A 26371-nucleotide genomic window follows, 5' to 3' on the forward strand; every position below is an offset into this window, starting at 1 on the left:
CAAATGTACTAAAAGGTAGTTTGTAATTATTACCATTACTGGTCATTACCAACTGTTGGTCCCATTACCAAAATGTTATGTGTTCATAATGGAATAATACTTAGCCTCAAGAAGGATGAAGTAACTTTCAACAACTTGGGGACAGAATAGAACTTCTTCAGCCTATGTAGAAAAATCCCATAACCAGCATACGTACTTACTGAGAAACCCTGTCCCTTCCAGTGAACACGACAGGATGTCCACTCCTGCCACTCCTCATCTACTTCATTCTAAAGCTGTCGGTGTTCTAGGATCCACAGGAGTTCTGTCTTGTTGTAAGTTGACAAATCTCCTGGGCCTTTACCAGTTTGTGACAGGGGCTCCCCGTTCACTAGCTTCTTCTTTTTTTTATTCAATTTTCTATTTGTAATAAAGACATATTGCCTTTTGTGGTGGTGCATGTCTGTAATCACAGCATTTGGGAAGCTGAGGCAGGGAATTTCTGCAAGATTGAAGTCAGCCTGGGCTATATAGTGAGACCCTATCTCAAAATAAATACTTAGTGTTGTCAGTATGCTTGAGCGCTCAGACTTCACTGTGCCACTGACCGCTTGCCGGCAGATGGAAGGAGAGAGATGAAGCCGTATGCACTTTCCCAAGACAAGCTAAGTCATCTTTCAGGGTAGGAAGTCCTGTTGACTGACTTACAGCTCCTTTTTAAGTAGTGGGACAGAGGAGGAGTAGAGGAGGTTTGTTTCCTGAGTGGGAGTGGGGTGGCATAGACTCTTGCAGGAGTGTTGTTGACTCTTTGGTGGAAGTTTTTAGAGCTACATTGGAAAATCAAAATATGATTATTGTAGATTACCCAGTTGTTGCTACCTGCATCCTATCTTTCAATCTAGTCTGACATGCAGTGGAAGGTTTCCTTAGAGACGCTTGGCAAGTTGACGGATCCCAAGGCTAATCAGTGTGCATTTGCATCTGTGTTCACCTGCTTCACCTGTCAAGATTCAGGACACAGTCTCCTGACCTTTCAACACTGACACCAGGCCTGTAATAGCAAACCTGGACTATGCAGCACATTTCAAGCTAGACAGAGTCCGCACAGGTGATTATTACGAAGGCCAAACGTCCACACTGGAGCCATTGTTTTAAGTTTGTTGAACTATAGTCGTTGTAATCCAGCTGTAATCCATGTTGCTCCACCTCAAGCCACTCACAATAGGATGATGATCTTGTTCACATATTATTGAATTGTTATGCTTGGGGGGAGGGTGTTTCCTTCTGTGCAGACATTGCGATGCAATCTGTTTTGTTCTAGGATGAGAAAAGGCTCCTGACTTTCAACCTAGACACCTACCCTTTAGAGCAGGGGCCCTCTCAACCCATGGGTTTTGGACCCCTTTGGGGATTGCATGACCTTTCTACAAGGGTCACATACCAGATATCCTGCACACTAGATATCTACATTACAGTTTATAACAGTAGTAAAATTACAGTTATGAAGTAGCAACAAAAATAATTTTATGGTTGGGGACACCACAACACGAGGAACTATATTAAAGAGTCACAGGGGTCTGTGCTGTACAGGAGCCAGGCAGAAGTCTTTCCCTGTTCTTGCCTTTGGCTGCCAACAGGGGTGGAAAGTGATGAGAGCATGAGTCCTGCCACCTGCTCTCCTTTTCATTAAACAGTCCTGTCGTCTGTCAGTCAGCTGGCCATGGAAACAGGCTGCTTCTGCTAAAGCTGTTGAGAGCACCAGAGGTGCAGCTGTTCTTCATGGACAAGTAGGAAAGGATACCAGGTACCAGCAAGGGCGGACGTCACCCTAGTGAAGAACAGTTTCTCAGGATACCTAGGGTTTCCCATATACTATTAAGTAAGAAAGCACCACTTCTCTCTGTGTCCTTTTTTAAGTTAAGCATCTGCACACGTGTGTGTTTGTGTATGTGTGCATGCATGTACATGGTCGTGTGTGTGAGAGCATATGTACATATGTGTACATGTGGTGATGCAGAGTTGACCTCATGTACCTTCTTCAGTCGCTTTCCACTTGAATGAAGGAAGGTCTGTTGCTGAAACCTGGAGCTTGCTAATTCTGTCTAGTCTAGCCAGGCAGTTTGCTCTGAGGGATCAGTATTCTGATTCCCATGCACTGAAATACAGCCACGGCTGCCAGGTCTTTGGGTCCTGAGATCTAGACTCCAGTCCTCACACTTCCACAGCAAACACTTCGGTCGCGGAGCTGTCTGCTTAGCCTAGGTTCTCACTGTCTTAGAGTGAAAAATAACTCTGGTGTTAACCACAGGCTCTAAAACCTCTAGCACACAGAGACAGAGGAAGCTTCCAGGCAGTAGATGGTGCAGCATGCTGGAGAGTGGAACCATCATGCTGTTGGCTGGGATACCAAGGCACAGGGTGCATCTTACAGCTCTAAGCTAGACTGTCTATCAGGTAAGCCATGGGACTTCAGGTGTAAAACAGACCATGGGAACTGACTTCTTTTGTAGGGAAACAAACCTCAGCAAGGCCAAGAACCAAAGCAGAGATGAAAGATCGTGACATTTGATTCTTCCAGCCAGAGCTGTTTGCCATGGTGCCATTTTATTTAACTGCTTGAGAAAACCGTGAACCGAGCATGCAAAGAGGACCTCGGCAGTGAGGGTGAATGAAGAGCGGGAAGAGGAAAAGAACTTTGCCCCTCCAGAAATGCTGAGTCCAAAGCTTTGAAAAGTCTGAGGATTGTTGGTCAGTTTTCCCACAGCCACGTCCCCATTTCCTGCCCAAACTGCTATGAATATAAAGTTGAGAGAAACTTCTCTTCCTGCCTGTGATTGTCCGCACCATGCCGAGTACACTCTTTGTCCTGTCCAGCACCGAGAGCTTTGTCTAGGAGGTGTGTTTTGGAACCCTCTGTCAATCGCCAGTCTCTTACTCCAGAGAGAAACACCCGACTTTCTCTTGGCAGCATGGTAATTGTGCAGTCTTGAATGGTTTTCTCACGTTAGATGCTGAGGTTCAACATTATAAAACAAAGCATTTCTGAATGATATAGAAAAACCCAGTTGGGTTTCCTTAATAGCCTTGAATCTCACTTTGGAGTAGGAGTAGGAGGGTCAAGAACGACAAGCAGATGTAGCAGACACCGCGCTGCACAGGTGAGTAGAGGCAATTACTGCAAAAACTTCCTAATTAAAGCTGTCAGCGTGTACACAAAATTCATTAAAAAACTGGTGAAGTAAACATAGTGTGGTCAGAACATAATGAACTGGAAGGGGAGCACTAGGAAGTGCCCTGGGCTCGAAGCCCTGCGCTTGCCCGTGATCTGGGGGTAGAAGCCCTGTGCTTGCCCATGATGTCTTTTGGCCAGATGTAACACCAGCCTAAGAAAAGAATAGTCATCATGAAAGTATTTTCTTCCTAGTCAGGAAGCAGACTCACAATGGAGACCACGGCTCTGCTGTGCATTTTTTGAGGCGTATCGGAAACAAGTAGCCATTACCAGCAGAGCTTTTCCTGCTGATGAATGAACCCTGAGGCCACAGTGACCTGTCTTGTTAATGAGTTCATGAAGAACCTGGTTCTTGCACTGACCCTGTCCTTAAAAGTTTCTGTAAAGCTGAAACAACATTCCTCTGATTTACAAGTTAACTCCTACTGAGCAAATGAGAGCCAGAACGAGAAAATAATCCACGGGGCAGGGAAGTGAAGTCTACTGAGGGGCCTCTATGTCTTGGATTTTTTATTTGAATTTTGACTCCATTTGCAGGGAAAATTTTCATTCCATTTTTTTCTCTCTCTGCGGGACCATGATAAAAGTGACTTGTTCTTACTGTGCAGGGTGTGTGTGGTGATCAGACCTAAATGTTTGAGAATTCCAAGGCTAGCATCTACCACTGAGCCTTTGCCTCAGTCCACACTATTTTATATGGTGCTTTTATCCCATGGCAGTGATTTTTTTTTTAATTATTCTTTAAGAGTTTCATACAGTAAGTTTTTATTATAGTCACCCCTCTCCCAACGCTTCCCAGATCGCCCCTCATTACAGACCCATCCAAATTCCCACTTAAAAACAAGACAAAACAAAAACAAAACAAAACAAAAAAACCTCCTAGCATTAAGACCAATTTGTGCTGCCCAAATACTCTTGGATGTGTGGTCATCCACTGGAGAAAATCCCTCTCTCCCAGCAGCTAACACATGCCAACATAGCTAGGTGTGGGATTCTGTGCCCAACCTCCCTCTCCATATTGGGATTTGGTCTGGTTTGAGCTTGCACAGGGCTTTTGCATGCTCTCACAACTACTGTGATTTCATATGTGCAGCTGCCCACTGTGTATGGAAGAGGCCTGTTCTTGATAGTCATCTACTGCCTCTAGCTCTTAGACTCTTCCTCTTCTTTTTTTTTTTTTGTTTTTGTTTTTGTTTTTGTTTTTGTTTTTGTTTTTTTGAGACAGGGTTTCTCTGTGTAGTCCTGGCTGTCCTGGAACTCACTCTGTAGACCAGGCTGGCCTCGAACTCAGAAATCCGCCTGCCTCTGCCTCCCAAGTGCTGGGATTAAAGGTGTGCACCACCACCGCCCGGCTTTTCTCCTCTTCCTTGATGGTCACTGTGCCTTTGGGGAGGGGAGCGTGGTATATGTTCCATTGAAGGATGCACATTATTCAGTCTCTTGTTTTCTGCTCTTTGGTCAGTCACCACCCACTGTAGATAGAAGCTTCTCAGACAAGGGTTAAGAGATGCATTGAAGCTAGGCAGTGGTGGCGCACGCCTTTAATCCCAGCACTTGGGAGGTGGATTTCTGAGTTCGAGGCCAGCCTGGTCTACAGAGTGAGTTCCAAGACAGCCAGGGCTACACAGAGAAAACCTGTCTCGAAAAAACAAACAAACAAAAAAAAAAAGAAAGAAAGAAAGAAAGAAATTATTTCTTCTCCCAAATCCTTTTTTTTTTCTCTTAGTGATTGATTGTTGCTGGTGTCCTATGATTTAAAAAGGCAATGGGAGCTCTCAACACTATCTCTCTTCTAGGGTCATTTCCTAGTCCTGCAGATCTAGAAAAACAACAACAGCAAAATCATTTAGATTCTGATAAACCGATTGTGATGCTTGTAAGGCTGATGTAACATTTCTTTAGAAACTCAAGTAAAGTTGGAGATGACGGTGGTTAATGTACTTGCCTCCAAGTCTCACACCCTGAGTTGAGGTCCCACAACCCATGCGGTAGAGAGAGAAGCCGGCTCACACAGCTTGCTCTCTGACCTCCATGTGTGTGCGCTGACATGTACACACATGTACATGCACAAATAAAATCAACACAACAAGAGAGCCCAGATGTTTGGGGCTGTGGATTTGCTTCACTTTTTAGAATATTTCCCTAGTGTATACACAGTCCTGGCTTACATCACTAGCACTAAATAAGCCAGCTGGATGTCACATGGTTGTAATCTCATCACTGGGGATATAGAGGTAAAAGGTCAGAATCAAGGTCTTCCTGGGATATCTAGCAAGTTTGAAGCCAATGTGGGATACCTGGGACTTTGTATAAAAAATAACAATACATAAAGAAATGGTAAGACTGACTAAAAAGAAATAGAGTAAGGAATATCATTCCTGAAGTCCAAATCTCCAGGCAGTGAGCTGTGGGAGAGTAGGAAGTGGAGAGGAGCAAGAATTCCACAAGAAGAAAAGCTCCCAGCATAGGAAGTGGTGGTGGTGTTGGCGGTGGTGGTGGTCACTTGCCATCTGAGCACTTGAAAGGGTGGGGTCAGTAGTGCAAGATTGTCTTTGGCTGTGCGGGAAGTTCTGTCGGGAGGAGGGATCAGGGAAGGAAGTGGGAGAGATCAGGGATCTGTTTTAGGGAGATGAATATATTCTGAATTAAGTGTTAGTGAGAGTTAATGAATCACTGAGAGTACACTAACAAGCCACTGAATTATGCATACCGTTCACGGTGGTAAAAAGTGGTCCAGGGAGATGGCTTAGCAAGTGCTTGCTTGTTTCCTGGTCTTTTGCTGCTTACATATCTTCTGAGAACTGTTCATTCCATTATCCTGTTTAATTGATTGGATCTTTTGATTCCATGCTATTTAGTTTTTGGAATTATGGTTTTTTTTATATTAATCCTCTGTTTGATGTATAGATATATGTTTAGATTTTGTCCCATCCTGTAGGCCATCTCTTCACTTAATTGTGCCCTTTGCAGTGGAAACGTGTTTAAATTTCATGGGTCTTGTCAGTTATTGGCATTATTTCCTGAGTGGCTGAAATTCTGTTCAGAAAATTTTTTTTCTGATTTTCCTCTTAACAGTTTAAGAGTTTCAAATGCTACATGAAGGTCTTTGGTTTCTGTGGAATTGCTTTTTGTATAGAGTGAGAGATAAGAACAGAGTCAGTCCTACTATGTGTAGATACCAGACTCCCCTCATCATTTGTTGAAGACTGCCTTTTTCTCTAACAAAATTTTGGTATCTTTGCAAAATAAAATAAAAAGTAAGGCCAAGTGTGGTGGCGCACACCTTTAATCCCAGCACTCGGGAGGCAGAGGCAGGTGGATCTCTGTAAGTTTGGGGCTAGCCTGGTCTAGAGTGAGCTCCAGGACAGCCAGGGCTGCTACACAGAGAAACCCTGTCTTTAAAAAACTCAATAAAACAAAACAAAAAGACCCCACAGAATTTGTTTTGTTTTTCTTTGTTTTGTGTATGGGAGTTTTGTCTGCATCGTGTCCAATCACCACGTGCATGCAGTGTCTGTGGAGCCCAGAAGTGGCCATTAGATCCTCTGGAACTAGAATTACAGACAGTTGTGAGCTACCGTATGGGTATTGAACCCCAGGTCTCCTGGAAGGGCAGCTGGTGCTCTTACCCATTGAGCCATCTCTCCATCCCTAAACCCTCAGATTCAGGTCATAAGGAGATGCCATTTTTTTCCCCACCAGATTTGCAGAAACCATAAGTTCAGTAGCCTGCTTTTTCAAAGTCTATGTTTATGATAGGCCACCTACACATTGAAATGTCTCTCCTCAGTGACTGGGCTCTCCCACACCATCCCCTTCTCCTCATCATTGGTAACCACGATAAATTATGGTCCTTTTGTACCATAGAGTGGCATTCATCTTTAAAGGAGGGAGGATGTCCTTGGTGTGTTGGTGGGAAATGGACTGTAAATGATTGCCATCAAGCCTTATGACCTCAGTTTGACCCCTTAGAGCCGTATGGTAGAGGAGAGGACTGTCCCTGAAAGATGTCCTCTGGATTCCACACAAAACACTATGGTGTGTACAGGCATATGCACATTTTATACAATAATTGAGATGAGTAAATGTAATTTTAAAAAGTCCAACCTTTAAAGAAATGAGAAAATTTGGGTGAAAGTGGTCTGTCAGGAACACATAGGTAGCCGGGCAGTGGTGGCGCACGCCTTTAATCCCAGCACTTGGGAGGCAGAGGCAGGCGGGTTTCTGAGTTCAAGGCCAGCCTGATCTACAGAGTGAGTTCCAGGACAGCCAGGGCTATACAGAGAAACCCTGTCTTGAGGGAGAAAAAGAAAAGGAACACATAGGTAATAATGTTTTACTGGGTTATCTTTTTTGCTCATTTTAAAATTATGCCTCCCGACTTCAGTTTCTTGAACTGAGATTGTATTTCTCTTACTCCCTCCCCCTCTTCTGTCTCCCTCACCCCTCAAGATTTATTTATTTTGTGTGTGTGTGTGTGTGTGTGTGTGTGTGTGTACGTGTGTGTACACATGCCAAGGCCAGAAGGGGTCATTAGATCCTTTGGAACTGGAGTTACAATGTTTGCAGGGATCTGAACTCTAGTTCTCTAGCCCATGGTGATCATAAGTAGTAGCAAAAGGCAAGAGATTTATTTATTGTGCCTCTGCTTTGGCTTCTGCTTACCCCAGTCACCTTGTAGGCTGTCTCTGGGACTCGTGCCTCAGGGTATTAGAAAAGCCAGTGGAACTGCAAGAATCCCCGTTCCTCAGCGTCATCCTCTTCTGGTCCTTATATTCATCTTATTGTTTTAAAGGATTTTGCTGGGACTAATTGGGGAGGAGGGGTTTTTTAGACTTGGGTTGATACAATGCTATACAGAGGTGACAGGTGCTATACACATTGGGAGGAGGCAGCAGTTCTGGGCTTTTCCAGAGGACCATGATGTAACTGATAATCTAGTACTTATGTTCCACACAGGTTCTTATAAAGCCTTAATAATTATCAAAGCTCTCAAAATCTCCTGAGGTAAATTGGTACTTCAGCCACTGAAGGGGGACATGTGCACGAGAGCTTTCTTCAGGGCGGGGGCAGTCCACACAGCAGATGAGTTAGAAGCGCAGCCCAGAAGCCTTGTCATGGTCACACCTTTCTCTAACCACCATAACTTCCTTCCTTATGCATATCAACTTGTATGTGAGAAGAGCCGGTGTGTGAGGTTAAAATTAGAGTGGTGGGAAGGGTTTTAAGTGCTTCCTTACTTGTCTTGTCTTGTTTGTTTGTTTGTTTTAAAGCCCCACCACTGTGGTTTGGTGGCAATCTCAATAGCATTTCAGGGCTTCCCTTCTTGATTTCTGTCTGACAGAGGCATGGCCCCATGTAGCCTTTTCCTGTGGTTTTCTTTATTCCTAAAGCAAACACAGCAAACATGTATCTGAAAGAGGCAACTGTCAAAGATTTAACTTTTTAGAATTAGCTTGTGCTTAGGCAGTGGTATGAGGATGATGCTCTGACTTTCCTCAGACACAATTTTCCTTTTCTGAGGTGGGTCACTGAGGTGGGTCACTGAGGTGGGTCACTGAGACTGTCTTTACTACATGGTGCAGACTAACCTGGATCTATCGACCTCTCCTGAGCGCTGAGATGTCATACAGATATACACCATCTGTAATTTAGAACTTACTTCTAAATATAAACAGATTGAAAAATATTGTTTTTCTTTTTTAAAATTGTATTATTGGTGTGTGCAGACACATGTGTGGGCACACATGCCACAGCTTATATGAAGGTCAGGGCATAATGTTGTAGAATCAGTTCTTTCTGTTCAGCTTTTTGTGGGTTCTAGAAATCAAATTCGGGGTGCCACTTTGCACAGCAAGTGAGCCATCTTACAGGCCCCAATTTGCTCTTTAAATCTGTGGCATTGGTTTTTGTTTGTTTGTTTGTTTGTTTTTGTTTTTGTTTGGTTTTTGTTTTTTTCGAGACAGGGTTTCTCTGTGTAGCCCTGGCTGTCCTGGAACTCACTCTGTAGACCAGGCTAGCCTCGAACTCTCGAACTCAGAAATCCGCCTGCCTCTGCCTCCCAAGTGCTGGGATTAAAGGTGTGCGCCACCACCCCCCGGTGTTATTGATCTCTCTAGTGGTGATCCAGTAGCCATGTAGGTACCTCTCCTGCTAATCAAGAAATATTATTAGGAACATAAGTAGGCACTGAAAGACAGGAAATGTTTACTGGAGATATCTTGGTATATGCATACATATCTGAATATATAATTTGACTGCATAAGACAACCCAATGTTTTAAACAAAGATTGATAGACTTCATAAAGAAGATAGATAAATAAGTACACAAAAATATGTTCATCATTAAGAGATCTCAAGGAAGTGAAAGTCGCACTCCGTATGAGCCGATGAGATGAGGAACACCACATGTTGGCACGGACACAGAGCAGCCAGTGCTGAGGAGGGTTTGGAGAACTGCTGGGCATACTGTTGTTAGGTTTAATGTGCACCTACTCCACACGACAGTTCTGCTTCTGTTTTTATTCAGAGGAAGCAAGAGTGTGGATTTTAAAGATTTAATGCAACCATTTTATTTTATTTTATTTTATTTTATTTTATTTACACCATTTATTTTATTTATTTATATTTTATTTTATTATCCCTAGTAGTGTAAAAGCGCAAACAGCCCAGGTGTCAGTGGATGGGAGGATGGATTAGCAAACTGTAGCAATAATGATAACTGTTCACTAATACATGTCACACCCAAGTCTGAAGAGCATTGTGTTGTGTGAAAGACAACAACCACACAAGGGGAGATACCACATTTCTCTGTCTCTGTGTAGTTCAAAATGAGGTGAAACGTATGAAAGGAGTCAGAAGAGTTACTGCTGGGGATAGGAGAGTATCAGAGTTTTCCAGAATGGAAGTGTTCTCTGATAGATTACGGGCCATAGAAGTATATATTTACTCAGACTCAAATAGTGCCTCTGTGAGTTTTACTGCGTATAAGTGGGGACATAGAATGGTCCCTAACCCTTCTGCTCTGCTGTCAGTACCTAACTCCTAAGGAGTAAAAACTATTTGGCCTCCATTGGAACAAGACAGGCACAAAGACACACAGTACTGCTCCTTTGACATTTCCTTCTCCTTTTGTTTTGAGGTGGAATTTTACTATGGATCTAAGGCTGGCCTTGAATTGGTCATCCTGCCTCAGCCTCCTAAATGCTGGTATACAGGAGTGAACCATCATATCAGTGGTGAGTTTGATTTTTGAGCTCCTGTCTCATGGAGCTGCCCTCATAGCTTCAGAATGGCGCCCCACCATTGCCCACTGAAGTAGCCCTGATCAACAAGACCAGCTTTGTGTTTTGAGAGCTGGAATTTGTTTCTTTCTTCTTTTCTTTCTTTTCTTTTCTTTCTTTTTCTTTTTTTTTTTTTGAGACTGAATGGCCTCCATGAGAGGCAGCCTTCAAAATAAGAGCAAGAGTGTGCTGTCAGGATACAGTGTCCTTGGAGTGGACCTGATTAGTTGTAGAGGGAAGGTCATTGTTACAGAAAATTAACCCTTCGTTATCTACTAAGAAGTGAGATTTTGTTTAAAAAAAAAAAAAAAAACAAAAAAACAACAACATTTTCCTGTCAGGCACTGAAAGAATATTCTAGCTTCTCACCATTCTTCATTCCAGCACTATACTTAATGAGAGTTTATTTTATCCACCTTTTAATGGGGAAAGAACAGTAAATTGAGTGAATTTTGCCTAAAAGGGGGATTCAAAGCCAGATATAGAAGATGAGCTACCCATCCTGACCACTCCTGAGTCTTAAGTCTATACAGTCATTGTTTTTTAAACCTGCTTCTTGCTGGCTTAATAACCACACCCTGTTATGGCCAGTTCAGCTTATGTCTGGGCTTTAATGTTTGGGTAACTACTTGTGCTTCATCAAAGAAAGCCAGAGTGTGCTTAAATGCACCCTTGGTGTATTCCTAGTCATGTGTAGATGCTGGTACTTCCCTCCTAAAGGATGTTTTAGGGAAGAAGAAAAAAGGGACCCTAGAGGGATCCCTTTTAAGAATGTTTCTACTTGTATGCAAACATATGAAGGTAAAAGGACAGCTTGTGGGGTCAGTTTTCTCCTATTATCTGGATTCTAGGAATAAAACACAGGTGGTCAGGCTTGGCAGCCTTCACCCACACAGCCATCTTTTGGGCCCCAAGTTTGTCTGTGTTCTTAGTAATTTCAGGGACTCCAGAGCTGGTGGTTCTTAGACTTCTAAGGAACACTAAACAATATGTAGCAGTATTGGAGGGAGAAGCAGACAGTAGACATTCTTGGTGTTCTATTTATCATGCACTGTCAGGAGCCAGAGCTCCCAGGAACAGGAACCTGGGTACACTCTGTCCTGGCTTCAGCATGGCAGCTGGCACAGTAGGAAGGAATACAGGACATTGTGAATGAGCAAATGAACTAACTGAGAAGTGACATGCCCAGATGCTGCCATGGAAACAACTTCATTTGGGAACTTTGATGCCGTGGAGAGAATTTGCAGGTCTGTAAGCATGGTGTTTAGTAACAGTGAGCAGGGTGCTAAGTACTGCAGCAGGAGAGGAGAAAGGGACAGCCTTGCAGTAGGAAGATGAGGAAAACACATGGGGCAGCCTCCCCGGATTTTCCTCTTTAGGTGGATGTTAAATTGAACTCACATATGCCTAGCATATGCTATACCATTGTTTTCCCCCAAAGGGGGGCATTAAGGTTAATCATATTTGACTATCAATGATTTTTTTTTTAAAGTTTGTATTAATGAAGGTAGGGTCTTACTATGTAGTCCTGGCTAGCCTGGAACTCTATAAATAGACCAGGCTAACCTTATAGATAACCACCTATCTCTGCATTTTGGGTACTAGATTTGAAAGTCTGTGCTACAAACTCTGACACACCCCTGGTGTGTGTGCGTGTGTATGCGTGCGAGTGTATGCTATGTATATGTAGATTCCTGTGGAAGTTAGAAGGCATAATATCTTCTGGAGTTAAAGTTATAGGCAAGGTAAGGCTGAGTGCTTGAACTTGGTTACTGAGAAGAACAGCAAATATTCCTGACAGTGGAGCCTTCTCTCCAGCTCCCATTGAATTTTTAAATCAAAATCATATAGATGTATAGTTTGAAAAGTCAAAATATACTACACCAGTCACCCAACCAAACCTGGCTTCTGCTTTCTAGAGGCAGCCACTTAATTAAAACTTATTTCCACTGTGTGTGTGTGTGTGTGTTTTCTTCCATATTTACAATAGTGTGCTTATGTAGTGCTGTTTCTTGTTTTAGAAGTTTTACACATTCTATGTTATTTTCCCCTAGTTTTTAAGAAGCTCCAACTTGGCTGGATGTAGCTCACTGGGTAGAACACATGTTTAGCATGCAGAAGGACCTGGGTTCCGTTGTCAAGGTAGATAAAGTAAGCCTGCCCCTCTGTTTGAGACAAGGAGGTTAGATATTCTTGCACAAGCTTTCTTCCTCAGCACTTTTTTTTCTGTAACAGTCATTGTGTGAGTGTTGCTCAGTACCTAAAGGGTGTGGACTGTGTTTCTTTTTATAAATAATGTTCGTTTTATTATTTGGTTGGTTTTCTGTGTTTCATTTTTTTCATACTCCATCAAAGCTTAAAGTCTGCCTGAAGATAAGTTTCTACTAATTTCTACTGCATTGTGTACTTGCTATAGTCTTATATTCTCCTACATTGGATATTTTAGGTTTGTATGATGGAGCAACAAAGTCAGGTCCTCACAAATGCTCGGCAAGTATTCCAATGGAGTCGTAATCCTAGCCCCATGTTCTATAATCTGTCCGTCCTTCTCCAGTCCTTCCTGGTTCCCTCCCGAGTCTTTCCTCCTCAATGCTTTCGTCTTTGTTCTGTCAGCCTCCTGTACAGCTTTGTCTAGGCCTGCATTTTACCCTTTTGTGGACCTTTCCTATTCTCCTGCCTATGACTTCCTCCCTTTAGGTTTGTTTTCTGGGTTGTGAATAGACCTCATCTTGTAGTGCCCTCCTGAGGCACAGGCTTGTGAGGTAAAGTTCGATTCACTGTTGCAGCCCTGCAGGTGAAAAGCACTTCCGTCCCTCCAGAGTGGTGGTGGGAGGATCTCTCTGCCAGCCACAAGTCTTCCAGCTTCCAGGGCTGCTCTTGAGAGTACAAAGCAATTCAGAATTTGGGGGTCTTTGTATATGACCTCACATCACCCCCTCCTCCTCTGAAAGTTTCTGTTTGTCCTCTTGTTTGTTTTTGAGACAGGGTTTTGCTGTGTAGCTTGCCTAGCCTCTAAATCATGATAATTCTCCATGTTCAGTCTGTCAAGGACTGGGATCACAGATCTTAGCCACCATGCCTGGATCGTAGGAAGTTTTTCAGTCTTCTTTTTATCCTTGAGACCCTTACTGGGCACCAGAAACCCCACCAGTGAGAAACACGAGTTTCTTTTTGCACCTCTTCCTAGCTAGTGTCATTGCCTTTCTTGTTCTGCTGTGAACACAGCTGAAGTCCCCACAGGATAGGAAGCTAGTGTCTACATGAGTCTCTCACTTTGACATGGCTGGCTATAGCTGGAGGCAATGTTCACTTTTCTGTAGCGGTCTTATGCCTGTAGCAAATCTATAAACTTGACTGATTCTTTCTGGCAGATTCTGACAGATATTATGCAGCTGTCTAAGTATTGAGTTAGCTAATTGCTCTGATTATCAAGTTATATATAACTTTGAAAATAGCCCTGCTTCCCAAAGGCAGGAGGATACAGTGTTAGGGACAGAATTCTTACTTACCTGGTGTCTTATTGCTAGCAACACATTCTTGTACACACACCCACATACAACACTCACCCACCAACACACATACACAAGTCCTAGAGCCCCTCCAAAAACAAGTAGCCCAGCTGTGTTGTGAAAGTGGAAAAAGCCTGCTATAATAAGGAAGTCCTAGGCTGGTCTTATGATTGTTATTATAGAGTTCCATTTTCACATAAAATGAATCTACATTTCTTTCACTTTCTGTAAATTCTGTTCTAGAAGAAGGAAAAATATCCATCAGCCTTCCTTTCTACTCTTCCTCTTTAGTTATTGTCACTTATAGGATTGTAACTAAGTATCTAGGATTAGAGTTTATGACAAGATGATAGAACATTCTGCAGACCTTAGGATGGTACAGGCCAGCTACAGTAAATTCCGAGCTGCTGACAACTATGTAAGAATGTCACATGTCACAGTAAACAAATGGTATTCCTCTGCATATTTGAATTCCACAGCTGCCCTGGAAATGGCTAAGGATGGTCAGCCACAAAGGCCCTGACCAATGCAGGTTTTCTTAAATGCATTTCACTTATGAGAGTTTATGAATGATGTACAAAATTGTTATTATTTCCCAAGATTTATACATTCTTTTAACAAATATTTATTGAGTACATAGCAGAACCGGGAAGTGTGCCAAGTGTTTGGGTTACATCTGAACAAAACTCCCTGGGGACTAGCACATTAGTGTACCATTTATCTCTAGTGCCTAATAGTATAGACTTGATCCTCAGCAGTGCGTTGGGCAAGGAGAAGTTGGTTCAGCCCTTGTGGAATTTCCAATCCTAGAGAGAGATAGAAAGTATGCAGTAAATATATGCTGAATAAGTAAATGTGTACTGCATAAGTTAAGTAAGTTGTAGGCTTTGCAAGAAAGTGCTTAGTGTGTGGAGAAAGTAGAAAATAAAGAGCAGTGGTGGGTCTGGGGCATGAGAGTGAAAGCCAAGTGTTAATTAGCGTGATCAGTGTTCTCTCCATGAATGACTGAACAAAGGCTTCAGGGCAGGTTAGGAAGCTAACCGAAAGGTACCTAAGAGGAGAGGAGCCTGAGTTGAAGGAGCAGCTTGAGACCTGGCCTGCGTGGGCTGGTACCTGAAGTAGAAGTCGAGGAAATAAAAGACAGGGTTTCAGCTACTATGGAAGGTTTCAAGTAGAGCATGTCTTGGAGCCTGCAGTGGGTGTGTGATAGTAAGTTAGGAAGAATCGTTCAAACTGAAGATAGAACATGCGAGTGTTTGGGAAAAAAATGTCCAAAAGTTGACTGACGAAAGTTTCCAAAGATCTTCAAAGAAACTAAAATTAACAATCAGACCAAGTCCAAATAGAAAGCCATTCTGGGGGTCTGGGGGCTGTTACACAATAGATAGACTTTTCTTGGTTTGAAATTCAAGATTTTTTCAGGGATGTTGGGGGGTAAAATATATCTTGCTGCCAGAGATAACTTACCTCCAGAAAAGCAGGACAGGCAACTCTTAGATCCCAAGTCCACTGATGTTTCTAGTAGTAACAGTAAAATCTGGGGACTGGAGAGACGCTTCATCGTGTAGTATACTTTCTGCTCTTCCGGGGAGCCAGAGTTTGGTTCCTAGCATCCATATCAGGTTCACAATTGCCTATAACTCCAGTTCCATGGGTTTCAGTACTCCTTTTAGAGCCCCTCAAGACCTACCCAAATGTGTACAAATATACATGCATAGACATAAAAATAAATATTTTAAATTTGTGTGTGTTGATTTTAGAGTGCACTTTTTGAGGACATATCTGGAAAATTGTGATTTCCATAGTGTGCTGAGCATTGTGATGTGACCGTTCTCAGCGACCTCAGACACTGTGACCTTTGTCCTTCTGTTGCTTCTAGCACATTTCTTCTTGCCCTTCTAATGAGACACTGTTTTCTTCTTCTCCACAGCCTTCCTTCCTTCAATCCCTGTCCTGCTCAGCTGCACTTCCTGTGCGCAGTTTTTTAAGAAAGTAACTGCTTGTTTGCATATTTGTCTCTTGTGACTGAGTTAAAGGAGAAGAACTCTGTCGTGGGGTTTGGTTCACTGAAGGCATTCCATAGATAAGAGTTTATCAGTGTCATATCTGTGGGTTAATTATCACCCTTCAATGTGGTTATTATACTCTCATTTTACTAATTGGTTACTTGAGATTCAAAGAAGTTAACTTGTCCAGAGTACAAGTAAATGTACAGTAATCACAGAATAGGGTAAATAATTCTCTTCATTGGCTGCAAAGCCATAGTAACCAGTGTTTTAAAAGCATAGATCAAAGGTAGTATTGCTAACACCTAGAACTTTGCTATACAAATAGTTCTCAGGCATTGTGCCATCCATCTACACTCACCATGAGAGTTTTTGTGGTGATGACAGAGTATTCTAAAATTTGATTGTAGGCTAGAGAGATGGCTCAGAATATTTGTATATGAGAAAGCTGTTTTAACATCTAATGATTGGTCAGAGGCTGTGTTTAACCATTTTCTCTTGCTTTAAAGATGGGAATTTGGGGGGAAGAGGGTCACTGATGCAATAAGTAAAAATATTCCATCCATTAAAGAAGCAATGTTGTGGTTTACAGATGCCCTAGCTATGGCTACCATCTATGAAAACCATTCCTGCATTCAACAAAGAGGAGAGTGGAGAGAAAGGAGGGAGGGAGAGAGTTTTCTCCTGCCAGTCCCAAGCTACAGGAGATTATTTCTTTGTTTAAAAAAAAAATCCTTTACATTTCCTTAGCAGAGTGACTTGGGATTCCAACTACCTTCCTGGACTCATGTGCATAATAGATCTTTGCTTCTCAGGGATCCTTTACACTGTGGATTAGCAGGGGCAGCACGACAAAGCTAGAGCTGTGGATGGAACATCTGGTCTTCTGAGGAGAGATGGGAACTGCTCTGGGAGGAAGAAGGATAGGTTGAGGTGAACTACATTACATTTTCCAATGAGGTTTTAGCAGGATTGTGGCTTCTCAGAGACACTAACTACTCTAGCAATTGAGTAAGCAAGCCGTGTTGTAGATGCTGACTAAAAAGGGATTTCAGAGTTGGGCCCAGTGGGAGGAGGGCCAGGGACTTCCTCATCTAATAAAAGGGCATCTCTGTGTAGTAGTAGTTCACACCATAAATCCCAGCACTCTGGAAGCAGAGGCAGGCGGTTTCTGAGTTCAAGAGCAACCTGGTCTACAGAGCAAGTTCCAGGACGGTCCGGGCTACACAGAGAAACCCTGTCTCAGGAAAAAGAAAGAAAGAGGGAGAAAGGGAGGGAGGGAAGGAGAGAGAGAGAGAGAGAGGGAGGAAGAGAGGGAGAGAGGGAGAACCAGAGTCCCGTCTCCGCACTTGGAATCTCACACACGATTTACTAGCAGTGACGAGTTTAGCAAAGACTCGGGGCAATGTCTGCCAAGTGTCTGTGAGCAGGTCGTCTGTGTTTCATTTAGTGCCGTGTGCTTAGTGTGCCTCCTGTTCCTAATAAGGGCTGCACTGGCCCGTTGTCAACGCGGTGTCTATGGCATGGAACTGAAGGGATTGTTTCCACACTGATGGAGACCACCTCGTGTCCTGACGTTTAAACATGGCCTCAACTTTGGAGAGATGCCTATGAATTTTAAATTTATCTTATGTTGACATCTGGGATTTTCATTGTTTTTACTGAGGATCGAGTGCAGTTCAGGCTGCCTCAAACTGCCTTTATAGATGGATTTGATGTTGAACTCCTACTCCTCTCTTGCCTCAGCATCCCAAGCTCTGAATTATCGCCACACACCACTAAAGCTATCTTTTAAAATACTGACCAGGGGTTGGTCAGTCGGTGTTCTGTTTGTTTTGAGACAGGATTTGCTGAGCTCAGACTCAGTGTAGCTGATGATGGCCTTGAACTTCTGATCTTCCTGCGTCCACTTCCTGAGTGCTGAGATTATAGGCATGAGCCAGCATGCCTGGCTCACTTGGTACTGGAAGTTCAACCTAGGCCTCTCGACATTTTAGGCAAGTGCTGTATCAGTTGAGCTATGTCCTCAGCCTCTTCAGGGTTAGTTTGTTGTAAGGAGACAGAGTTGGGGGAGGAAGGGATGCTGAAAGTTCTGGAAAAAGCAATACACCAGGGCTTAGGAAATATGCCAAGTTCTCACTCAGCAAATAGACAAACAACCCATCATTGAGATACATAAGTTTTCTGCTTTGCTTCTCACCCTGGCTAGTTTAGAGAGATGTGTTCAGCCATGTTGTCCCAACAGGAGTAATAATTGTATGAGTATATAGCTCTGTCCCTAAGACCAGCACATGCCTGACCTTCATGGGCTTGGCAAGGTCATAGCAGAAAGCTAGGCACTGTTCTTGAGAGAGATCATTGCCTTTTAAATTCCAGATTCTGAGTCTGCCTGGGCTCCTCTTAGCTTTGTTGTTCAGATTGGTTGGCAGCCCATATGGAATCAGTATCTGGAAAATGAGCTGCGTCTTCCTCCACTGAGCTCCCAGGGCTGTGCATAAAGCAAAATGTCATCATGGTGTTTCTTAGAAGCTTTGTTTAATAATTTGTTTGAAAAATCATCTGAGAAGTGAAAACAGTCTGTTGTGTTGGTCAATAGTCGTTGTCCAGCTTAATGTACTAATGCAAAGGAAAGCAACAGTGGTTTTCACCTCAGGAACAAAACACCCCCCATGCATCAGCCTCTTCCCATTAAACTGAATATTTCCTCTCAAAGACCTCACCTCTCCCTTCCTTTCTTACTGCCAGGAAACAGTGGCCTGTCTACATTTCCCTGTTTACCATGAGGCTCCCTGTCTCACTTTGGGAATGACTCCAGGAAGGAAGCTGCTAAGCAGAGTCTGGAAGGGCTGTGGAATTATCTTTCCCTGGGAATAAGTGAAACTACATTGGAATGGGACTGGGCAAGGGAAATTTAGGAGTCGAATTTCCTAGATGTCTAAGAGTCAGAGACTCTGCCTTCCCACCAGCTCCATGTCATTTCCCCTCATGGTTCACACATCTAGGTGTGTTTCTCTTGTGTTGGCCTGAGAGGCCTTGTCAGTACTGTTGTACTGTTCATACTAGGGCTCTGCTAGTAAGCTTATAATCCTTTGCCATTTCTTTAGTACTGCTCTCATGAGTTTAAGAATTCCTCATGCCAGAGTTTATTATCTTGGAGGACTTCTGTATGTATGTTTATCCTTCTAATAGGATCCTGTGCTATTCATTGAACCACAGCTGTATTTAGACATAGCTGGGCATTACAAAATGAGGTACTAGAAGAAATAAGCAACCAGGACTTTGTGGGCTTCTGAGAACATTAATCCTCAATAGAGGGAGGCAGTGTAGCTACAGTCATCCCTGACCATAGGAACCATACTTAACATCTTCAGGCTGTCCTGTCCTCACACCACGCACCACTGAAGGTGGTACAGCAGCATATCAGCCTTACAGTAGCATGCTTGGCTAAAATGTTTAACCTCAATCTGTCCCTGAGAGGCAGATAAACCCAGTGAGCTACAGTCTATGAGATAGCCAGAATAGACTCTTAAAAATTAGTAACGACACCAAGGCCAGGAGGCAGAAGACTGTCAGAAATGAAAGTTTGAAAAGAGATTAAGACACCTCCAAATGTGCTGTGCTGGGAAGCGTATGACCAGGGACTGTGACTGGTGAAAATTCAGAGGTAGCCTTGTTAGAGCTTATATCAGCATTAAGTTTCTTCAGTATAAATGAGGTGTTGAGTTTACTATGTAGGAGTGTCTTAGGTGCAAGCTGAAGTATTGAGAGGTGCCATGGTGTGATGATTATTACTTTAAAATAGCTCCCTACTATCCCCCCAAAGTAAATGTATGCTTAAAAAAAGTATACGTGGCAAAATGTTAATTGGTGAATCTAATCTAAGTGAGGCTTATTCAGATAATGACAGTGCTGTATCTCTCACTTTGACATTTTCAAACCGGAAAGTTTTATACTATTTCCCATGACCTTTCTAAATTATCTTCTGATTGTTATAAAAACAAGCAGTGGAGTGGGAGTGGAGGGCAACAACCAAAAACTGCTGACTAACACTGGTTCCTCTTTCTTCCTTCTAAGAACTGGCCAAGCCCAGCCCTCCTTAGCATCTAAGATTGAGGTCAGGGAAGTGTGAATAGAAAGTGGTGTCATTTCCTCAGTAAGCATCATTATAAACGGTGTGCCAGAAAGGCTTTTGTTTCTTTGCTTGGTTGGCTGGCTTACTTTTAGGATAGGATCTCACTATGTAGCCTTAGCTGGACCAGAACTCACTAGTAGACCAGGCTAGCCTTGAACTCATAGAAACCTGTCTGCCTGTACCTTCTAAGTGCTGGAATTAAAGACATGTGCCACCATGCCTGGCCTGAAAGCCTTCTGATTGGCCACATGATAATTCAGTTTATTTCCTTTTGTTTTCCCTGAATGATGAGAAATGAATTATGCACATAAGTTCAGTGTGTAAAGAAAGGGTTACATTTTCCAGAATAGCTTTACCGAGGGAGACCGTCCTGATGGAGAGTAGAGCTAGCTGGCTTCTGGCAGCTTCTCAGGCCTTGCATTAGAACCAGAATCTGGAAAATGAGCCATGTCTTCCAACAGCTCCCACGGAATACTCCAAGGGCAATTCCATTACCCCAGAAAGGAATCCTGCACCCCTTCGCTGCTGTTAGTCAGCTTTCATTGCTGTGGCATACCTGAAAAAAAACAGCCTCAAGAAGGAAAGGTTTATTAGCTAAAAAATTGTTTTACATTTATATATTTTGTGTGTGTGCTCAGGGGTCAAGCAGCAAGCTCCTTTATCTACTGAACCATCTTGCTGGTCCTTTACTTATTAATTTTAGAGTTACATGGTTTCCATCATGGAAATTCAGTCTGTGGTCAGCTTACCTTCAGACATGTGACACCAACACTCTTAGTTTTCTATTGTTGCGTGAAAACACTGAGACCAAGAACACCTGGGAGAGGAAAGGGTTTACTTCCTTTATGCTTCTACAGCATAGTCCATCATCCAAGGAAGTCAAGGGAGGAAGTGAGGGTGGGAGCTGGGGCAGAAGCCGTGGAGGTGTACTACTCACTGGCTTGCTCCTGCTTTCTTATACCATCCAGGTCCACCAGCCTAGGGATGACATTTCCCACAGTGAGCAGGGCCCTTCCTTATCAACCATTAATCTAGAAAATGTACCACAAGCTTCCCCACACAACAGTCTGGTGGGGACATTTCCTAGAGGAGGTTTCCTCTTCCAAAATGACAGGTACTGTGTGTACCAAGAAAGAAGCAAAAGAGGGCCCAATCTCCTAACACTCAGTCAAACCGAGACTCCCTCCAAAAGCTCTAAACTAGGCAAGTTAGTAAGCGCAAATAATAGATCACTCTGCATAGACGCAAACCCACTGAGTTGGTTGGTCTCAGAAGATCAGCAGAGGACTACTCTGCACTGAGGAGAGGTGCATTAACTATCTCCTGGAATGTGATGAGAGTCCAGTAGGCCAGTCATGTTGTTGTCACTTGAGAATACCCAGGTCCTGTTAATTGTCCCCAAATTAATGGCCTGATTACAGCAGAAGCCAGGAGATTGTGTGGCTAGAACACTCTGCTGCTTTGGGGAGGGTAATTTATGTCTTACTGGCTACAATTGGATGGCTCTTACCTGGGAGGAACTCTTTATTCCAAATGATCCCAGCCAGCTATACAATGGCATCATTCTCTTTGGCATTGCCAGCTGAGAGTCCACAGCAGTACAGATCAGACCTCCACACTTAGCACATGGAAAGGGGCTCATAGCATTGTTTTTTAAAGAGACAGAAGTTCAGGACTTTTGCCATCAAAATAATCACATATTTTAAAAATATGAAGCCAGCCTGGACTATATTGCAAGACCTTAGAGAAAACCAATCTGAAATCCAGCCACACCAGCAAACGCCCTTCCTCCTGGATTATCATAAGGGCAGTCTAGCTAAGGCACATGGTGCTAGTGTAAAGCCATGGGGCTGCCTGCCAGCTTTCCTTCTCACCGCTTGCTGACAGGAGCCACGCTTTTCCTGGTGTTCTGTCGGCTTCAGTAATATAGAGGGCTCGGGGGGGGGGGGGGTGTCTGAACCCACAAGGTTCTGTAGGACTTCCTCTGGAGTTTCTGCTTTCCAACTCAGTGGTGAGGTCTAGAGACTTGTGACACTGCCTTCAGGCCTTTCCTCTAGTGCTCTGCTCTGATGCTGGGCTTTGAGGAAAAGAGTTAACAGGTGAGTAGTAAAATCAGCCAGGGATTGGATTGTACTTTTCATTCTTACAGACTTCAGCTAAATCTAAGAAACCCCAAAGGAGCAGCAGCCCCAAACCCTCCACAGGGACTCCTCAGCTTGAGCTTCCTCGAATTCCTACAAGGTGCCTGACCTATGCATGGCCCTGGGAAGCAGTTAATGTGTGTGCCCCTCCCTATAAACAGACGACAGACACTAAGGAAAATGTAAATCTCTGCCAAAGAATCTTACTGCAGATGATTTGCGTGCTAGTGGTTCTGCCAGTTTTGATATGAGAGGTGTAGACTTGAGCCAACTCTGTATATTGCTGTGTGAAGAAAGGTCGCTAGTGCTCCCAAACATGGTCCTGTTCTTGCTGGTCCAGTTTTGGAATTAATTTCCCCAATCTGTCACTTCAAGCATACTATTGAGTTTTTTGTTGTGAGGGGAAATTTGTTTGTTTAACAGTGCTGTCAAATCTAGGACTTGGGTCAATTAAAAATCCAACACTTTCACTGTGAGTAAGCTTTTCGATTCCCTGTGGGTGAGACAGAGTGAGTAAGCTGGCAGGGTGTGGTGGCTCACGCCCTTAATCCTAGCACAGGCAGGTGGATCTCTTGAGTTCCAGGTCAGCTGTGTGTACATAGCAAGTTTCAGGCTAGCCAAGGCTACACTCAAATAGAAAAGGGGAAAGCATGGATCCTGCACACACTGAGCTCCAGGACAACAGGGAAGGTAGACACTTCTCCCCAACTGAGCAGTAGTAGAAATTGGAGTGTGCATGCAGCTACAGGGTTTGTGGCCCTGTTCTGTGAGGTCAAGCACAGCAGCTGGTGTGCAGAGCAAATGGTCATAGTTTTGCCTATTGTTACCCTTTTTGCTGATTTCTTTCTCATCATAGTCAAAGATCAGATCTTGTTGACTTTTTACATTCCTAATCCCGAGCACAGTGAAGCTGCTGTCTCTGTTGAGTGATTGTCAAGTGGATGAAAAGATGATTCTAAGTACCTTTTCAACCCAAAACTCTTCTGAGGGTACCTGGTTATTGAAATTGGTGTTAAAGATTGCAGGGAATGACGGTCTTGTGCCTTCTCACAACCCTACTGACAAGTTCTACCAACCTCTTTGTTAGGGGCCTCCTCTTCAGGTCCTTTCCAGGCTTCTTACAAAGAGACAGATAGCCCAGGGCTTCACAGAGGATTTGGAGCAGCAGACTCTTTCTACAGAGAGCAGTGACTCAGTCCTGCTGATGGCACAGAGCAGAGTAGAAAATGGAGCATGTATATCTTTAATAGTTGTAGTTGGTTGCAGTGAACTTTGTCATGATTACAGAAGGTCAGTACTGCTGCACACAAAGGACCAGGGTCCCTTACATAGATGCATGCAGTGCATTTAGTCTAATTTAGAATTATCTTAAGCATAATAAAATTGCTCACAAAAAAACTCTCAAACAACTTCTCATCTTGGAGATATTCAAGTTCTTAGGTCTCACTTTGTCCTGAGTCTATATTTTCTGCTGGTTTGACCTTTTTTGTGTTTTTGTTTAACCTCTCTGAACTTTGCTTATTTATCCAGCTAACACAAGGACAGTGATGCCTGCTTAGCCATTCAGAATTGATCTTAATAGTTAATGAGTCCAGTGTATTAGGGGGTATGACCAAGACAGGGACACTAACATTCTCTGGACCAGTATCACTAGAGTGAGAATGTACTACTCCCAAGTCTTATGTCTGGTGTGGGCACTGACCTGTTGGCCTAGGGCACAAGTAGCCCATGGCCCATGGTTTCATGATGGATTAGAATGATACCAGGTCAGCTCAGAAACATTCCCCTCAGCACTAAGCTGAGAGGGCCACTTCTACACTAACTATACTTGGAGTAACTCGCACTAGCTACAGCAGGCCAAACTCAAGTCAGATGGGCAGAGGCTGAGAAAGCACTGCAAAAGTAAGCATGGCATTGCTAGAGAGCACTGCATGAGTGTCTCAGCTCTTGCCTATCTGTGTGAAGCAGAAAGGAACGTCTGGTTTCTTCCAACAGAGAACTCATTGTACTTTCATAAAACCAAAACCAGGCTGGGAAGATGGCTTGGTGGGCAATGGCCCTTGGCACTCAACAGCACAAGCCTATAAGTCTAGTGATGATTGCCAGATAGAGGGAGAGACACAAGGCCACAAAGTTGCCCTCTGGTCTGCACATTCCTGCCCCCAACCCACAAAAGATGGGCTGTTTGTTTGTTTGTTTACCCCATGTTTTTTCTGTGGTTTCTTCCCCTCATATCACCTGCTATAAACTCTAGCCGCCTTCTCTTTCTCTTATCTCATTCATGTAACTTTGACTGGAAATATTTTGACCTGCCAAAACTTGAATTTAGCATTTGGGGTTTCTCCCACAGCCCATGATAGATAGGATCACCAGCAAGTAGAGCACAGGCTGTACAGTCTCTGCTTTCGGGATGTTCTCCACCTCCTGGGAAAAACCAGGCCCAGCTTACAGGAGTTGAAAGGCAGTTGCCTTTAAAAGGTCCTTTTACAGTGCTGAGACTCTTTGCTCATATGTACTGGGAACTGTTTCTTACTCTGTGGAAGAGTCCCCTGGGGCTTCAAAGCACAAATGAGGAAAGTGATTCACAGTGACCAACAGTTAACTGCACCTTGACCCTATGCCGGATGCTGTTTTGATGGTTTGCATGGACAATTCCTCACCATCCATGAGTAAGCATTCAGTGTAGATTGAGAAACCAAGGCACATGAACTTGAACAGCTAGCCTTGAGTCATTGGGGCAGAGCTGGAATTTAAGCCTATGTGTGTGTGTGATTTCAAAGCCTTGCCTGAACCCTACCGATCTCCTCCCTGTGCAAGCAGAGACCTGCCACACAGCGCAAGGAGGTCTAAAGGGGTGAGGGCTTCCTGTCAGCTGTGCAGCTCAGCAGTCATCTATGTTAGGCAGGAAAGGCATATTAGGATAGTGCCCTGCCTGTAGTTGCTACACAGCAAAGACAAGGCCCTAGGTACAAGCATGGTTTTTCTAGTGAGACAAATGGCTTCAATTCGGGATCCTCATGTACACATCATCAACAACAGCAACAACAAAACACTGTTGATGCAGAAATCAGAGTTCTCATGTTTATTTTTCTTCCATAGGATAAAAAGAACAAGTGGTATGAGCAGCCTTTTAGGGAAAATTGGAGCCAAAAAACAGAAAATGAGCACCCTTGAGAAATCCAAATTGGACTGGGAGAGCTTCAAGGAGGAAGAAGGGATTGGTGAAGAACTGGCTATCCATAACCGAGGGAAAGAAGGGTAAGAAGCAACTCTGTCCTCTGTAGCCTGAGAGCTCTGCAGCAGCTTGTTCACACTGGTTAAGCAAATAGTGTGCGCTTCAGTCACCGGTAAAGCTCTGTTCTAAGAGGAGGCAGATCCCATCCGTGAGCAGCAGTGTTCCAGGACTGTTAGTGAAGTACAGCTTCGGTGAACTGTAAGTAGCCTGGTTTATTCACAAGACAGAGTCTGGCTCACAGTGACGGGCTTGCCCTAATCTGAATCACTTGGCCTTCAGATAATCTGGGCTAGTTCAAGTGCCAGGACACTGTCACTTTATCATGAGTGGTTTGGTGCTAGTTTGTTCCACTGTGTTACTGTGGTCCTGGGCATGGTAGGACCGTTTACTGCAGCCTGTGTGACATGTAAGAGGCCATTGCTGTACCATTTCCCATCCACTTTGGAACACAAAGAGGATATTTCATAAGCCAAAAATGATCTTTTCCTTGTTAGTGTTTATTTTGTTTTGTTTTCCCTATGGGATTGTTGAGAAAAGATCTTACTCTATAACCTAGTCCAGCCTCACAATCATGGCAGTCCTCCTGTCTCAGTCCTCCATGTTCTGGAATCACAGGCAAGAGCCACCACATTCAGCTCTCATTTGTGGGGTATTTTGTTTGTTTTGTTTTGGGTGAGTATAAAAAAACGGGGTTCATTAAGTGTTTAGGGAGTGCAAAAGAAACATAAGCAACAGAAGCCCATGGCTGCAGGTCAGCATTTCTCACCCCTGAGGTAGGCCTCTCATCAACCCTGCCCCTCACCAGTAAGATCTTCCCTTTGACCATAGTAGTTACCTCAGCTCCTTTGCCAGTG

General features: G+C 43.6%; 1 protein-coding gene across 1 annotated transcript in view; it reads left to right on the forward strand.

The window, feature by feature from the left end:
* Positions 1-26371, forward strand: part of Cfdp1 (craniofacial development protein 1) — an 86729-nt gene that overhangs the window by 51111 nt on the left and 9247 nt on the right. Inside the window, exon 6 of the mRNA XM_028768615.1 lies at positions 25382-25540. Within this exon, the coding sequence (XP_028624448.1) occupies positions 25382-25540 (159 nt within the window). The remainder of the gene's footprint in view (positions 1-25381; positions 25541-26371) is intronic.

This window comes from Grammomys surdaster, unplaced genomic scaffold, assembly GCF_004785775.1.
Source record: "Grammomys surdaster isolate TR1022 unplaced genomic scaffold, NIH_TR_1.0 187, whole genome shotgun sequence".
In the NCBI taxonomy this organism is placed as follows: domain Eukaryota; kingdom Metazoa; phylum Chordata; class Mammalia; order Rodentia; family Muridae; genus Grammomys; species Grammomys surdaster.